General features: G+C 36.6%; 1 protein-coding gene across 10 annotated transcripts in view; it reads right to left on the reverse strand.

The window, feature by feature from the left end:
- TBC1D32 (TBC1 domain family member 32) overlaps positions 1 to 17,249 on the reverse strand; it is a 187,842-nt gene that overhangs the window by 85,234 nt on the left and 85,359 nt on the right. For all 10 annotated transcript variants that reach the window (XR_011422150.1, XR_011422151.1, XR_011422149.1 and 7 more), the window contains 2 exons: positions 17,085 to 17,201; positions 6,161 to 6,249 (listed from right to left, as the gene is read on the reverse strand). Coding sequence is in view for 7 of the 10 variants with exons in the window: in XM_070223689.1 (XP_070079790.1) it covers positions 6,161 to 6,249; positions 17,085 to 17,201 (206 nt within the window). In the remaining 3 variants the exon portion in view is untranslated. The remainder of the gene's footprint in view (positions 1 to 6,160; positions 6,250 to 17,084; positions 17,202 to 17,249) is intronic.

Genomic DNA, 17,249 nt, shown 5'->3' on the forward strand with positions numbered 1-17,249 from the left:
TCCTAGGGAAGAGCACAACATTCCTATAATTTAAAGATGGTTAAGAAAATCTTAAACTGCTAAGCCTTGGGCAGGATCAAAAGTTCTAGGGATCTGATACCAAAAACAAAGGCAATAAAAGCAAAAACAAACAGGAAGAACTACATCAAACTAAAAAGCTTCTGAACAACAAAGGAGATCAACAAAATGAAAAGACAACCTACAGCACGGGAGAAAATATTTGTAAATCATATATCTGATAAGTGGTCAATAGCCAATGCATATAAAGAACTCATACAATTCAATAGCAAAAACACAAACAACTCAATTAAAAAAGGGGAAGAGGATCTAAATAGACATTTTTCTAAAGAAGACATACAGATGGCCAACAGGCACATGAAAAGATGCTCAACATCTCTAATCATCAGGGAAATGCAAATCAAAACCACGATGAGATATCACTCCAGAGCTGTTAGACCGACTATTATCAAAAAGACAAGAAATAAGTGCTGGCGAGGATGTGGAGAAATGGAACCCTCATGTACTAGTTGGTAGGAGTCTAAATTGGTGCAGCCATTATGGAAAATAGTATGGAGGTTCCTCAAAAAAGTAAAAATATGGAGCCGGCTCCATGGCCGAGTGGTTAAAGTTCCATCTGCTCACCTTCAGCAGCCTGGGTTCACAGGTTCAGATCCCAGGTGTGGACCTACTCTACTCATCAGCCATGCTACAGAGGCACCCCATATATAAAATAGAGGAAGACTGGCACAGATTTAACTCAGGGTTAACCTTCCTCAAGCAAAAAAGAAGAAGGACTGGCAATAGATGTTAGCTCAGGGCAAATCGTACCAAAAAAAAAAAGGAAAAAAAGAATAATTAAAAATAGAACTACCACATGATCCAGCAATTCCACTTCTTGGTATTTATCTGAAGAAAACCAAAACACTAATTTGAAAAGATATACACACCCTCATGTTCAATGCAAAACTATTTACAACAGCCAAGACACGGAAACAACCTAAATCTCCATCAATGGATGAACAGATAAAGAAAATGTGGTACATATACAATGGAATATTATTCAGTGATAAAAAATGAAATCTTGCCATTTGCAGCAACATGGATGGACCTTGAGGGCATTATGCTAGGTGAAATAAGTCTGAGAAACACAAGTACCATATGATCCCACTTATACATGGATTTTAAAAAAAACACACACAAGCTCATAGATAAAGAGAACAGATTAGTGGTTGCCCAAGGCGGGGGGAGGGGCGGTGGGTGAAGAGTGGGCGAAATGGGTGCAGGGAGTCAAAAGGTACAAACTTCTAGTTATAAAATATGCCCTGCAGATGTGAAGTACAGCATGGCAACTACAGTTAATAATATCGTATTGCATATCTCCAAGTTGCTAAGAGAGTAAATCTTAAAAGTCTTCATCACGAGAAAAAAATTCTGTAACTATGTGTGGTGACGGATGCTAAAATGACTTATTGTGGTGACCATTTCACAATATATATAAATATTGAATTATTACATTGTACCCCTGAAACTAATATAAGATTATATGTTGATTATACCTTAATAAAAAAAAATTATAGAGGGTAAGAACCCATTGTGCCTTAACTGTGTCCTTAAAAGATAGTATCTTCAGGAAAATAACGTGCACTCAAAATATTCAATAAATATACAGCTTTCTTAAAAAAGTTTCCAGGCAACTGTTTTAATCAATTAATAAATTTAACAAATAAACATTAACCAAATAACTAAAAAGTACTTGGCAATGTGGTGGGCATGAAAGTAAAGAAAAAGAACAAAACAATACAATACTCCCTCAGGCAGTTTAAGTTTTAGTTGGGGGAGAAATATTAAATATTAAATCTGTGGGAATGCCCATAAAGGCAAAGGACATGCAGGAAAAAGACAAGATCGGAGCATGCTATAATAAGTCATGGAGGAAGTATTTCATAAAGCAAGCTTTGCCTTGAAGGATGAGCCAAATTTGTATAAGAAGACAAAAGTGAAGGCAATATTCAAGACATAAAAAACAGGTAGAGAGGCAATAATAAACAGTATGCTTGAGGGAGATAAGAAGACTAACTTACCCAGAGCATTAGCTCGGGCTGAGGAGGGGGGAGACATATTATGGAGCTCCTTGAAAGCCACATAAAGGAGTCTACAATTGCCAGTTATTTAAAAAGGGAAGGTGGGAAGCTTTATAAGGATGTGCTTCTTCACTATCTTAATATCCAATCCCACACTAGGCAGTGAGGTTAAAGAGAATGAGCAGACATCTTATTTACTCATCATTAGATCCACCACATCTAGCACAGAGCATAAGTGCTCAATAAATACTGGCTGAGTAAATAGAGAAGAGTAAGCTAAAAAATTATAAATCTGATTCTGCAGTCATATATAAAAAGTATTGCATGTCTTATGTCACTACATGAAGAAACCAAGATTAGCTTAATCTCCCTCCTGGGTAGAGAGGAAAACAGGGTCTCTGACTCACGAAGGCAGGTTAGAGAATGGCAGGAGAACACCCTTCTAACACAGGTGGATAGAAGGAAGGCGGAAGGCCAATGAGAGGATTACTGTCCTCATCTTTCACAGCAGAGTCAACCAGTACTGTCTAAAAGTGAAATGGAATGCTCACACCACTTTAAATGTTTTACATAATCTTCTTTCTTAACCTCAGAGGAATCTCTGAGGAAATAATAACCCCTGGAGTGAAAAAAGTTATTTGAAATTCAACAATTCCTTCTGTGTCACTAGGGTTCCCTTCTCTTTTCCATAAAATTCAGTTTGAATTTAAAAAGGAAACTATATTATGATTCCATTTTTATAAAAGAATGTATTTCTATCTATTCTTCTGTCTGCATATGCATAGAAGATGTCTAGAATGATTTTCCTCAATGTTAACAATGTTACTTTCAGAATTAGGAGGAATTTCACTTAATTTGTTAAATTTAGTTTCCTGAGTTGGTTAATTTCTTTCCAATAAAGATAAATTGTTTGAAAAGCAAAGAAGAAAAGTTAAGGTCATTCTCAGGATTGAGCAACTGAATAGATGGTTGGGCCACTTAATGAGATGGAAACAAAAGACTTATTTTGTTTTTATGGGAGTAGATCCAAGAGTTTAGTTTTAGACATGTTAATTTTGTGATGTCTGAGAAATGTATGAATTGAGATGTCGAGACGGAGTTGTATATATGGGTCTGGGAGCTCAGAATAATGATTTGGGCTGGGACATAAATTGGGGTATCCGTTGGCATAGAGATAAAGGTGAAGGTGTAAGTGGATGAACCAGGGGCAGAATGTATAGAAAAAAGTGGGCCCAGTACCAGGTCCTGAGTATTCCAACATTCAGAGGTTGCTTGGAGAATGCAAAGGAGGAGACACAGCAGCCATAGGAGTCTGTGGTATCAGAGAAGCAAAGAGAACTTTCACACAGAAAGAAATGGTCCACTATATCAAACGCTATTTATAGTCACAGTAAGACGAGAGTTAAAAAGAATCCACTAGATTCATCAGCACAGACAATACAAGTGACCTTGAGAAGGGTAGGATGTGCAGTTCTGACAGAGTTACAGAGTCAATGTCAAATCTAAGTGGGCTGAGAAGTAAGCAGAGGTGAGCAAGTGGGGACAGCCTGTGTTTTGCTATGGTGAGAAGCAGAGAAACAGGATGCTGGCTGTAGAGAGATGTAAGGTCAAGGGGAGTTTCTTTTGGAGTGTGTTTTGTTTGTTTCATTGTAAGATGGGACATGTGAAGGCATGTCTGCACGCTGATACCAATAGTAGAAAAGCATATGTTGGAAGTGGAAACAAAGAGGACAGGAGAGCTATTCAAAGGAGCAACCTTCTCGTATGTTAATCACTTAAAATATAAGATTCATAAGTAGACCTCGGAAAATAAAAATTCAGAAATTTAAATAGAATGTGATGCTGTTGAAAAGTGAAAAATCCACATTTCTTTAAGCCCTATATTAGCCTCATCTTTTAAAGAAGTTGGATCTAACTTAACCCATATGCTACTCTTAGGTTTTTGAAGCACAGAAAAAATAAAGTGAATGGAACAAGCAAAGCTAGATATAGAAGTGAAACACATTAATGAGATGATCTACTGAAGAGAACGGCACGATGACGGTACAACTAGAAACAAACCAAAACACTGTGGGAGTGAAAGAAAGAGATACGGGTAAGAATTCAAAACACACAGAAGCAGAAGATTTATACAATACAAAGCTATGATCTAAATGATCACCACCGCACCTCAATGACCAATGCTACATTGAAATTAGTAGAAAAACAGACGTAACTTATCTAACTTCAAATGTGTGACTTACAAATACAACTAAATTAAATATTCTCATGAAAATGAACTTCAAAATACAACGAAATGAATTTCTCGCCAAAGAAAAACTTGTTAAAAGGCACATAAAATAAAAGATAAACTTTCCCTAAGAAAGTGGTTTTGTCATTTTCTTTGTCTGAATGCTGATACTGTAAACATAGCAAATTACTGGGCGGCATGTGAAAAACTACTGGGATGCTGAAAAAACAAAAACAAAACATTTCCGAGTAAAACACAAAAAGAAGTATAGAGCAAGTAGGTATAAAGAAACTCCTGAAGTCCTACTACCACTAGATCTATTACTAAATGTTTACAGGGCTTGCGACGTGCCGGGCACTGCTGCATGCCCCTGTAAGTTTTCCTATGTAATTCTCACAATAACTCTGAGGAAAATAATATAACCATCCTCCATTTTATAGATGGGTAACTGAGATGCAACCTCATACAACTAGTAAACAGCAGGCAGTCTGACTCGAGTCCACGTTGCTGAACACTACATTGCACAACTCTACTGTATGTACAAACAATGGGATGGCAAATTTTCTAGCGTAGGACAGAATGACTCCATTTGGATATTATGAGAAAGCACACAATACGCAAATTAACATTTTATTCCCAGGAGGACTTTACTTCTTGGATTGCTTTTTACATGACTTAAAATATTACTGTTAAATTTTTTACCAGAAGACCGTGAGAGAAAAATACTATTCTATAAAAGAAAGAAAAGAAGAAATTCACTCAATGTATCGATAATAAGAGGCCAAAATCTATATTCTATAACTACAAAACTCAGAAATATACTTGCTATGCAAAAGGAGGTTCCACTGTATGGATTTTTCCTAGTATTCCTCAACACTGGTTGACATATCTGATGCTATACATGGAAAATTAAAATTTAATGTGAAAATATATTTTGAGATAAAGGGCACACCATTCAAAGAGCTACAACAGCTGCAGCTTTTTTCTACCTTCTTTGAACTAGAAACTCTAAAAATGAAGCTCAGCTACTAATGAATGGCAAAAGAAAGAAAAAAGTTTGAGTGTAAGATCTACAATATATACTTCCATCAGAGAATTCAAATTTTAGAGAAGTAATTGCTTTATTTCTTAGGTAGAGCATTATCTCTGATCCCCCTCCCCTCAAGCCTAAAAAAGTTACTTTGCTAGTAGAAAGGGGGGAAAAAGTCACAAATCTAAGAAAATGGGAATTTTCTTTAATTCAGCTGCATTTAAAAGCAGTAAGTTATAGACAGGGAGGCAAGTTATATGTCTAAATAGGACTAAAAGGTTAAGAATTCTATGAGTCTCTATAGCCCAAACACCTCTACTTATGGCCCTGCATTTGACATGCTGAATAAAATGTTAAGGAAAATAAACTCAACTGGAAAGATTTAAAACTTGGGAAAACTGAAGTTAAAGAGCAATGAGTAACATCAAGGAGCAAAATTTGGGCCTCAAGATAATTCATCCATTTCTAGGCCTCTTCCAAGACTATACTACACAGGAGACCAAGCAAACACCAACCCAGGGAAGCCCCACTTGACTCCTGAGTGAAATGAATAGTCCGTAAAATGCCTCCAGCAAATCAGGCAAAAGTGGAAGACACTGTAATAAGACAGAACCTAAATGCAGACAAGGGCCATAACGTAAAAACCTAATGGCTAGCATTTATTTTATTTTGTCCATAATGTTACAGGAAGAACAAATTACCTTTAAACATGCTTTAAAAATTAACTTACTTTAAATACTTTCTGAAAGTATACAGAACATATGCTTAACTGTTTTTGCAACGCAGAAAATATATCTCAAGTAAAATTTAGCACCTTACCTCAGTCCAAACATGTGTGATTGTTCATAGTCGAATAAAGAACGAATCTTAGCTTCAGAATTCAGAATTATAAGTCTATCAATAATATCCTGAAAAAGAAAGACTTAAAGTGAGACTACGCTTGAGTGAAATCATTTAAAGAAAACCAAATCAACAAATATTTATTTTGATTTGTGATTCTCAAACTTGGCTTTACATTTGAATCACCTAGAGAGTTAAAAAAAAAAAAGAAAGAAAGAAAAGAAAAGAAAATTACAAATGCCTGAGTCTCACTCCTGGAGATTTTGAATTAACTGGTCTGGGTATGGCCGGGGCATTAAGATTTGTAAAAGTTCCTGAAATGAATCATCTAATGTTTAGCCAAAGTGGAAAATCACTAATTCATACTCCACTCTGGTACTGTGTGAGCAGCTTATGCACCCAGTTAAATACTGATTAAACTGCTAAAAAAACGTAAACTCCTTTGAAAAACAAAGATGAAACCTCTGAATGTGAAGCATGAACAGTGCATTTGAACAGTTTTACCTAGTCACTTCTTGAGATTTTGTTAATAGATATTCTCTGCTCACGTAAATCAGTGGTTTCCAACCCTAGATGAACACTGGAACCACCGAAGGAAATTTAACAAACATATATATGGAGATAAATAGATATATATCCAGGCTCTACCCCAGACCAATACAGTCTCTACCCCTGGGGGGATGATTTTTGCATTAATATCCTTTCAAAAGCTCCCCAAGTTGTTGCAATGTATAGCCAGACTTAAAAATCATGACGCAAGTGCAGAGAAAACCTGATGGCTCAGGTGCCACCAGTAGTCCCAAGCACTGACAATTTAAGCCTACCACACAGTTTTGAGCACTCTCTAAAAATCTTTCTTTCTCTAATGCCTGCTTTTGCGTACATCTTTGGATTCAGGCCTAAGAAACTTATTCATCCACAAATAAATAGACTTGTCTCTCTCATCGCTCATTTTCCTGACCAAGAGACTTGCTACCCTCCAGTGAGTTTAAATTCAAGATATTTCTGTGACCAATAGCGCAAAAGAAGGAAGGTTTTGCTAGGGAGTAAAGTCACATAGTATTTACTGAGGTCTATATGGATGATAGCACAAACGTCATATCGTCAAATAAGTACAAGGCAGGGGAATGAGAAAGGAGGAGGAAATAATGGGTCCTTCAAAATCATATTTGAAAAATACTTATCAAAACATAGTAAAAACTGTATTTTGTGGGGCTGGCCCCGTGGCCGAGTGGTTAAGTTCGCGCGCTCCGCTGCAGGCGGCCCAGTGTTTCGTTGGTTCGAATCCTGGGCGCGGACATGGCACTGCTCATCAGACCACGCTGAGGCAGCGTCCCACATGCCACAACTAGAAGGACCCACAACGAAGAATATACAACTATGTACTGGGAGGCTTTGGGGAGAAAAAGGAAAAAATAAAATCTTTAAAAAAAATAAATAAATAAAAATAAAAACTGTATTTTGTATAAACTTGCCTAGTAAAAGTGTAAACCAAACACTTAGGAATGTATTTACTATTCCACAGATATCTTGTAAAAATGTGTAAATACTACTAGCACAAGACTGCTATCCTACAATAATCTGTCATTGCTGCTGGGTTCTTAGCTGGGCACTCCTTGTTTCAAACATTATGATAGAGCATGAGCTAAGCAACTCACTCATACTCCCAGCTTCATATTCATATTCTCAATAATTGTCCCACTACTCTCTCCCTCTCTTTTCTAATTTCTCCATTCTGACAGTCCTGATTTAGCTACAGTGACAGAGCCACAGAGCTCTGCCCAGGCACCTGGATACTATTAAGTAGTCTTTGCAACAGACATATGGATAAACTTGTTTGCTTATAGTTATTCAAATATGTAGATATTTTTGCTGCTTAATATAGTACTTTTTAAGAAATGATCTATTATTACTATTTTTACCATAGTTATTCTTCACAGATTAATCTAGAATTGATTATGTATCACTAGCTTTCTCTTACCTGAGAAGAGAGAGACTGCCAGTTAGTTGCACGCATAGTAGTTTCTGAAAGAATTACTATAGATTTCTCTTCATCAGTAGGATACTAGTATAGGTGACTGAATTTGCACAGCTATTTGAATATAATGCTAAGCTCAGACTTTCTGATAGCTGGTGACACCTCATGGCTCTAAAGTTCTAGCTCTGAACCTAAATACTAGATACTGTAAGAATAAAAGAGACAGAGAATGTATCGCCAGCAAGCTAATGGAAGAGTAGATTGCAGCGATCTATCAACGATAATGCAATTTTAGAGAACATACGGTAAATAATTTCTTCTTCAAAGAAGATTACATTGATGGATCGCCACTTAGGAAAGAAAACGAAACTCTTGGGAAGCCTGTCTTAATAGAGAATTTCAGTTTCTAAGCACTTCAATGTGTGGTCAATAAGCCAATCAGTTTCCTAAATACAGCAGCATCTTCCCAGCAACAAGCTAGTGCAAGTAAGGCTTGGGACCTGCAAAAAGTAGGCTGAAACTCTATGTCTTTTTAAAGGATATTGTCCAGGTTGAGATATGCTCAATAATCCAGCAGGCCAGAATGAGACCAAGACTGGGAAAACAGAGGAACATCTATACATCATAAATACATAGATGTTTGAGTGCCTACTCTGTTTACAATTGTCCCAATGGCCATGTTGTGCTATCTGACTCCATTTACCCAAGAAAGGGTCAAGTGAAGGTGAAGGATAGGTCCACATGTCAATATTCCTGCACCTGCACTACTAGGGAGTGGGACTTGTGACCGGTTAGCCCATGAACATCCATAAATAAACTCAGCCTGTTAAGGTCCTTCCTTGGGGTTTTTCAGAGTAAGGAGTGCCTTAGTCCATTCTGGCTGCTATAACAGAATACCATACACTCGGTTGTTTGTAAACAACAGAAATTTTATTTCTCACTGTTCTGGAGGCTGGGCAGTGCAGGATCAAGGCGCCCGATGATCTCTTTTTATAAGGCACTAATCACCTCCTAACAGCCCCACCTCCAAATATCACACTGAGGATTAGCTTTCAACAGATGAATTTAGGGGGATACATTCAGTCTATAGCAGGGAGGTAGGAAAAAATGCCACTCTCCTGTTTGGTAGTGTAGTGAGTTACATGGCGACCTCCCACCAAAAAACACGTCCACATCCTAATCCCTAGAACCAATGACTGTCACTCTATTTGGAAAAAGGGTCTTTGCAGCGGCAATTCAATTAAGGATGCTGACACACAAGCATCCTGGATTATTCAAGTGGGCCCTAATCTAACGTAAGTGTCCTCATAAGAGAAAGGTAAAGGGAGATTTAAGACAGAAAAGAGGAGAAGGCATGTCAAGATGGAGGCAGAAACTGGAGTTAAGTAGCAACAAGCCAAGAAATGCCTGGAACAACCAGAACTGGAAGGCTTCTCCCCTGGAGTCTTTGGGCAGAATGTGGGCCTGGCGACACTCTGATTTCAGACATCTGGCCTCCAGAAGTGTAAGAGAATACATTTTTGCTGTTTTAAGCCAACTGGTTTGTGGTCATTTGTTATGGCAGCCCCAGGAAACTCCTACAAGGGGAGATGGTGAAGATGTGAGCACAGAGTGACAGGTAGTCCCGTGCCCTCTCCTATAGAGGATAGCATCTGGAGGAGAAAATACTAATGATAATTATAGTAAACAATTATATAGCATTTATCATCTGCCAAGCAATGACTTAAGCTTTTATATTTCATTTAATTCTCACAACAACCCTGAGACAAGAACATTACTATCCTCTTTTAACAGAAGGGAAAACTAAGGTCTAACTTGTCCAAAGTCACAGAGCTTGTAAGAGGCAGAATCAGGAATCTAATCTAGGCGGTGTGGCTTCAGAATATAAGCTCTTAGCCATTATACCAAACTCTTAACCACTACACTATGTTGTATGCCTTTCCTTAAAGTCAAGACGGAGAGAAAGAGCAATAACAGGAAAAGATCGGGGCGGGAATGACACAGAGAGAGACACACACGTGCACCTGACTGTGTTTGAAGTTCTATTTCTATCCGTTTGGATTTTTTTTTTTTTTTAGCAGCTGTGGCATAATGAAGTCCACAAACGTTTTATTTAGCTTATAGTAACCATCTACTATGTGCCAGGAATTATGCTAAATACTGCAAACAAATTCTCACGATGAGAAAGAACTTAAAGATCATGTATTCCAACCATCCTATAGGTTCTTGGACCTGATTTACAACATCTCCACTAAGAATAACTCAAGATGAGGAACTCACAGATTCCCAGGGCAGTCCATTTCCACTTTTAGTCAGCTCTGACTAAAGTTTGCCCATGGATTAATTCACAATTCACATTCATCAGTTACACTGAGGGAACTATAATCAGCTATCACCTCTTGCTAAGAACACGAATTACTCTTGTCCCTTGTACTGGCATCCACGTGTCCTAGCTATCTCTTACCCTGTGACTCATAAAAAGTTGCAGCTGTCTTTTTAGACTCAGAAGTTCTAAGTCAATAAATTTCCTTACGTAAATCAATAAATTTCCTCTTTTGCTGAAACTATTTTGAATTGAGTTTCTCCAATAACCAAAACAGTCCTACCTAAATTCACCACTTATATAACTGAAAGTTAAGTGACAGAAACTGAAAAGCAAGAGAAAATTGTATATGTTAGAGAGAGAGAGTATTTTGCGTCACTCACCTTTAATTTACTAAAGCAGAACTTAAGAGTTGTTCGCAGGACCTAGAGTTTTGGAAGATACCCGATACAAAACCATGAAAAGTTAAGGTCTAATATCCCTAAAATATAAAGAATCTTTAAAATTCAGAAGAAAAAGGACACAAAAATAACAAAAATAAATTGGAAGATTAAGACAAGAAGAAAAGTCAATGGCCATTAAACATATGAAAAGATGTTCTGTTCATAATGAGGAAAATATAAATTAACACTTCTCTCCTGCCAGACAAATATCTAAACTTCTAATCACATAGTCCTCTTACTAAGCCTGTCAGGAAACAGGCACTATAACAGCTTATTGATGGGAACGCAGAAGGATTACTCTCGGTGGATGGAAATCTAGCAATATATACCAAAATTATGCATGAATGTACTTTTTAACCAAGTGATTCCACTTCTAGAAATCTAGTCCAAAGATACTGCAGTAGGCAGAATTCTAAGGTGGCCCCAAGACCCTCAGGCCTTAAACACCAAAGCAGATACTGCTGTGAAGAGATGTTTGCAGATGTAATTAAAGTCCTTAATTAGTTGACTTTAAAAGAGATGATCAAGGTGGCCCTGATCTCATCACATGAGCCACTTAAAGCAAAGAGTTCTCTCTGCTGCTCACAGAAGTCAGAGAGATTTAAAGCGTGAGAGGGATCCGACATGAGGGAGGTTCTACATTGTCGAAATGGAAGGGGCCACAGGACATAGCCTTGAGTGCAGCCCCCGGCTGACAGCCAGCAGGAAATCAGGCACTTCAGCCCTACAACTGCAAGAAACTGAATCCTGCCAACAGTCAGAATGAATGGAGAAATGGATTTTTCCCCTAGAGCCTCCAGACAAGCACTTAGCCTGGCTATCACCTTGAGTTTGGCCTTGTAACACTCTGAGCAGAAAACCCAGGCACACAGTACTGGATTTCTGACCTACAAAACTGTGAGCTAAAATGGAATTGTTTTAATTTGCTAAGTTTGTAACAATTTGTCATGCAGCAATAGAAAAAAATACAGACACACTGGGAAATGCAATATAAATAAGCCAAAGTTATTAATTTTGGCATAATTTATAATAGCAAAAAATTTAAAGAATCCAACTGTCCACCAAGAGATGACTAGATGAACACTCCAGCACATCCACACAATGGAATACCATGCAACTGTAAAAAAGGATGAAGAAGAGCTCTATGTACTGCTACAGAGTAACCTCAAAGATATAGAATTAAAAAAAAAAATGCAAAGGGTAGGACAGTTTATAGTATACTATCTGATGCTTAAGAAATCTGGGAGGAAAGAAAATGTATATAAGCTTTTTAAAGAGATAGCAGAGGATAAACAAAAAACTAATTAAAATTGTTAGCTACAGAGCAGTGCTATAGAATAGAACATTCTGCAACGACGGAAATGTTCTCTATCTGAACTATCCAATGTGGTAGCCATTAAACCACATATGGCTAGTGGGCACTTGAAAACTTGAAATGTTGATAGTACTTAAAGGACATGAGTTTTTAACTTTAATTGAAATTAATTTAAATTTAAATAGTTACATGTGGCTAGTGGCTAATATATTGAAGATCAAAATATGTAAGGGGAAAGTGGGGATTAATAATGTAAGCACATTCCGTGAATATATCTTGCCACATATTGGAATCATGTAATATTTTTCTATAAATTAAAAGACAACTAAGACAAAAAGAAAAAAGCAAAACAACTCTAAATTTAAGACATTCGGAAACAAACCTACCTATCAAATTAGTGGTATAATCAGGCAAAGTAAAGCTTTACTTACTTCAAGCAACTTTAAAGCACAGTATTTTGATTGTAACTACCTGGTGACAAAAATAACTGAAATGTCAATATGCATTCACTAATCTTATTTTATTTTGAAACTATTATATGTACATTGTATGAGAAAGCAAATAAGTAATTTTGTTCACGTCCTTAGGAACCAAGCTTTTTAGTAAAATAGAAAAGAAATAAGTATAAACAAGTAAGAAAAAATATCAACATGGGATCATGATTAATTTTTCTCAAAAAAAAACAAAAAAACTTATTCCTCTTGGCTATCCACTGAAAGGACTAGAAATAATGACAAACCTAAACAGTGAAACATTCCTAGTTCTCAGCCTGTAGTTTCAAATTGCATGTCCTACTAAAAGTAACAAGGATTCTGAAGATGGCTGATTCCAGGCCTGATACAGAAAATGCACACAATGGAGCTGGGAACATCTTATGAGAAAAAGCAAGAAAGCAAAATACCAAACACTAATAAGTACATGTCAAAAGGACTCAGTAGCCAAAGAAGGAAGATCTTGATCATCAAAAGCAATAATGATTGCATTGGATTGAAACATATACATGTAAAAACTAGAAGTTCATAATAATAATAATAATAATAAAATATCCCTTTTGGAGATTATTAGAACACTAATTCATTACTCTAAAAATTTATAAATAGAGAGTGTCAAGCATTTATTCTGCCATTCCTGAAAGAACTGTATTTCAGAGTTTCCTTTATTAAATCATTCCAGTTAAATAAAAAAGAATGACAGAACTACAATCACCATTTCACAGCTCCTAATGAAACAATGAATCAATGTAACCCAGAACAAATAACCCAGTTGCTCCAATAAATCAATGGCATGGAAATAAATAGAGAGGGAGAGCTGTTTTAGAAAAAGAGAGACTTAAATGACATAATAACTGAACACAACATGTGAACCTTTCTTGGATCATGACTTGACCAACTGCAAAAAAAGACATCTTTGAGACAAAAAAGGAAATTTCTATATAGACTACATATTAGATAATATTAAGAGATTATATCTAATATTTCAGATATGATAAAACCACCATGGTTTACAGAGCGATAATTCAAATAAAAAAAGCCCTTATCAGTTAGAGGTAAATACTAAATTATTTACAGATAAATTGACATTATGCCCAAAATATGCATTATAATTCTCAAAAAAAAAAAAAAAGGCAGGAGTAAAGGAGAGGAAACTGGAATATAGTGGGGGAACAGATGGAAGAACACTTACTGAATGTTGATAAAAGTTGAAGTTTAGTGATGGGTATATGAGAGTTCGCTATACTATATTTTTAATGTAAGTTTGAAAATGTCCACAAAAGAAAGTAAAGAAAGCCCACACATACATGCCTGTGTGCGCTCAAGCACGCACACACATCTCCTCAGTATAACTTCCTAGGGTCCTTTGGGACTCTCAAAGAAAACAGGTTATTGAATTAAATCCTTTTGAAGACAGCCTAAGAAGAATCCAACTCATTAAGAGTCTAGCCAGTAAGAAATAATAAAGCAAGGTTACTGAGAACCTACCAAGCTCACAGTAGCAAAAACAAACAAAAATCCCCAAAACCCCAACTCGCTAAACTTTCAAGGCAAAAGACAAATAAGATACAGTTTCTCTCCTCATAGATCTTACAGTCTATTAGTAGAAACAAAAAAGATACAAAAATAATTATAAAATAATTGACGTTATGCTTTACGCATGGACAAGGTACTAGGAAAGTACATTAAGAGGAACCCACTAGAAAAGTGGCCAAAGAGGAAGAGCAGTAAGGGCTTCACAGAAAGAGGGAAGCATGAATAAGTTCTGAAGAATGAGCAGGTGCTATCTAGCTAAAAAGCAAAGTTATATACCTTCCAGACTCCAGAGAAAGAAAGAAACTTGTCTAAAGACCTTGAAGGCTAGAGAGTGGAAGGTGAAAAGAGAAAAAAAGGGGACTTTGAATGAGGAGAAGCTGCATGCCATGTAAAGGAACATGGAATATGCATGAGGCATAGGGAAATCAGTAAGGATCTTAAACAACAGAATGACTGCAACTGGTTTTCATTTTTAAAGGACGACTTTGAGGATAAACTAGTGTCAGGATAAATTATAGGTTAAGATCGGAAGAAAAAGAGTAGTCAGGATCTCAACGAAGTAATATAGATAGGAAACGAGAGTCTGAGCTAAGGTGGTCTTAACAGGAACACAAAAAGAAAGACGACCAAGATACCATGAAGGTGAAAATTTGTAAGTGGTGATTAATTGCATATTTGGGGTCAACAATGACTTTCAGATTTCTAGCTTATTCAACTGTGTGGACAACGGTGCCATTTGCTGAGACAGAAAAACAGAAAATGGAATGATTTAGGATAGAGAAAATACTATTCAGTCATGCATCACTTAATGACAGGGACTCGTTCTGAGAAATGTGTCTTTAGATGAATTCATCACTGTGTGAAAACCACAGAGTGCACTTACACAAACCTAGATGACAGCCTACTACACACGTAGGCTATAGGGTCCTAATCTTACGGGACCACACCGTATATGCAGTCTGTCATTGACCAAAGCATCGTTTTGTGGCACATGACTGTATTCAGTTGAGGACATGGGAAGACTAAGATGCCTGTAATTTTTCCAGGTGCTCATTATCTAGTAGAAATCTGGCAATCAAGCGAGTGATATCAGTCAAGAGAGTTGTCAGTACAACTGAACGGAACTGGATGAGATCAATCCGGAGTATGTAAGACAGACAGAGAAGTCCATAAATGAGACTATGCAGGAGAGACCAGAGAGGTGGGAAGAGAACCAGAAGTAGTGTCATCATCATAGAAGAGAGTGACCCTAAGGAGGAGCAGATCAACTGTGCCAAATGCTGCAAGGTAGGAAATTAAATTAAAGGAAGGGAGGAGGTTCCATTGGATTAGAGAATTATATATTTACTGATGACTTTTGGCAGAAGAATTTCAGTTAAGTAATCAAGCAAGACATCAGATCACAGTGGCTTCCAGAGTTGAGAGAAGAGAAAGCAGAGATTTCAAGTCTAGGCAATTTTTTCGGGAAGCTTTTCACGAGGAAACAAAAAAGAAAACCATAAGACGGTAGCTAAAAGAAGACAGATAGGTCAAGGGAGTTATCTGTTTGTTATAAAAGGAAAGTTTACACATGCTTAAATGATGATGGGGGCAGTGCTTCTTCTACAGGGTTAAAATGTAATGCCATCAGGAGAGGGGGAACAACAAAACTGTCTGCAGTTAAGTGTTTTAAGACTAAATAAAAAACAAATCCTTCCCTAAGTGGAAAGATGTCTTTGGATATGCACTGGAGTTACCCACGGACACGGAGGAGAACAAACATCCAAGCCACTGTTCTAGATTAAACAATGCAACTCATTTGTACTTGTTTTCCATAACCGATTTCTCTAAGGGTAGTAATATTAGGAATATTCTCAAAAACCATTCACTGGATGCCTACTATGTGCCAGATGCTACTGACGACTAAGATATCCTACTTGCTCTCAGGCACTCACAGTGTAGTAGGAAGACAGGCACATAAACGACCAGTTATAAAACTACTTAAGAAGTGTCCAAGACACAAGTGAGCACAAGGTAAAATAGGAACACTTGAAGAAAAAGAATATAAATTACAAGTTTAATGATAAAAGTACATATCTTCATATTTCATTTATATAAATTATCAAAAATTTCCCAAAGTAGAGAAAGTTTAAAAAAATTAAAATGTTTGGAGTTAACAAGAATTAAAAATATTCAAAAGGGCAAAACCATGTAAAAAGACATAACACACAGGACAAAGTAACCAGAAAATAAAAAGTAATGATTAATAATGAAATTTCAGTATTAATCAAATAATTCTTTACTAATTCATTTATATATGCACATAATAATGTGTGTTTAATTCATAAATTTACCCAAAGACGAGGAACTAAATATCTCTGATAAAAACAAGTTACTCATCAGGGAGTATGAATATGTCTCAAATTAAATAAATTTGTATATACTGCCCTCATGGGGTAGTATATGTAGCTCATTAAAATATCACAAGAAAATGTATTAGACTCCCTGGATACAGTTTATTCCTATTATCCCAGCCAACGAAAGAGCAGCATTGGTGTTACTAATAACATAGGTCATCTAAAAATCATTCATACACAAACTTCTATTTCTGCCAAATCTCCTTCCTGGTCAGGGAGCATTCACCTAGTATTCCAATAGGTGTCGTGACTGTTGGGTGGCCTGGATCAAAGATTCCATTCACAGATAATTCAGAAACTGATATTCCATGGATAAATAAATCAAATCGCCTTTTAAATGACATCAGTGTTCCTTTTTTTCTGGTAAAATTGCATTTTTACTACAAATCTCAAAAAGCAGCACTAAAAGAAAATGACTTACAATAACACACGTTGGGACTTCACGAAGAGAATATTCTGCTTTATTAGGAAGATCTTGATTGCCTACCAGCTCATAAACAGCAGGATAAGATAACAAGTTCACCAGTGCTAGAAAAGACTAGGAGGTAGAAAGAAAACAATCATTTAAAGGGATCATTTTTTCTCA

The sequence above is a fragment of the Equus caballus genome, chromosome 10 (genome assembly GCF_041296265.1).
Source record: "Equus caballus isolate H_3958 breed thoroughbred chromosome 10, TB-T2T, whole genome shotgun sequence".
NCBI lineage: Eukaryota > Metazoa > Chordata > Mammalia > Perissodactyla > Equidae > Equus > Equus caballus.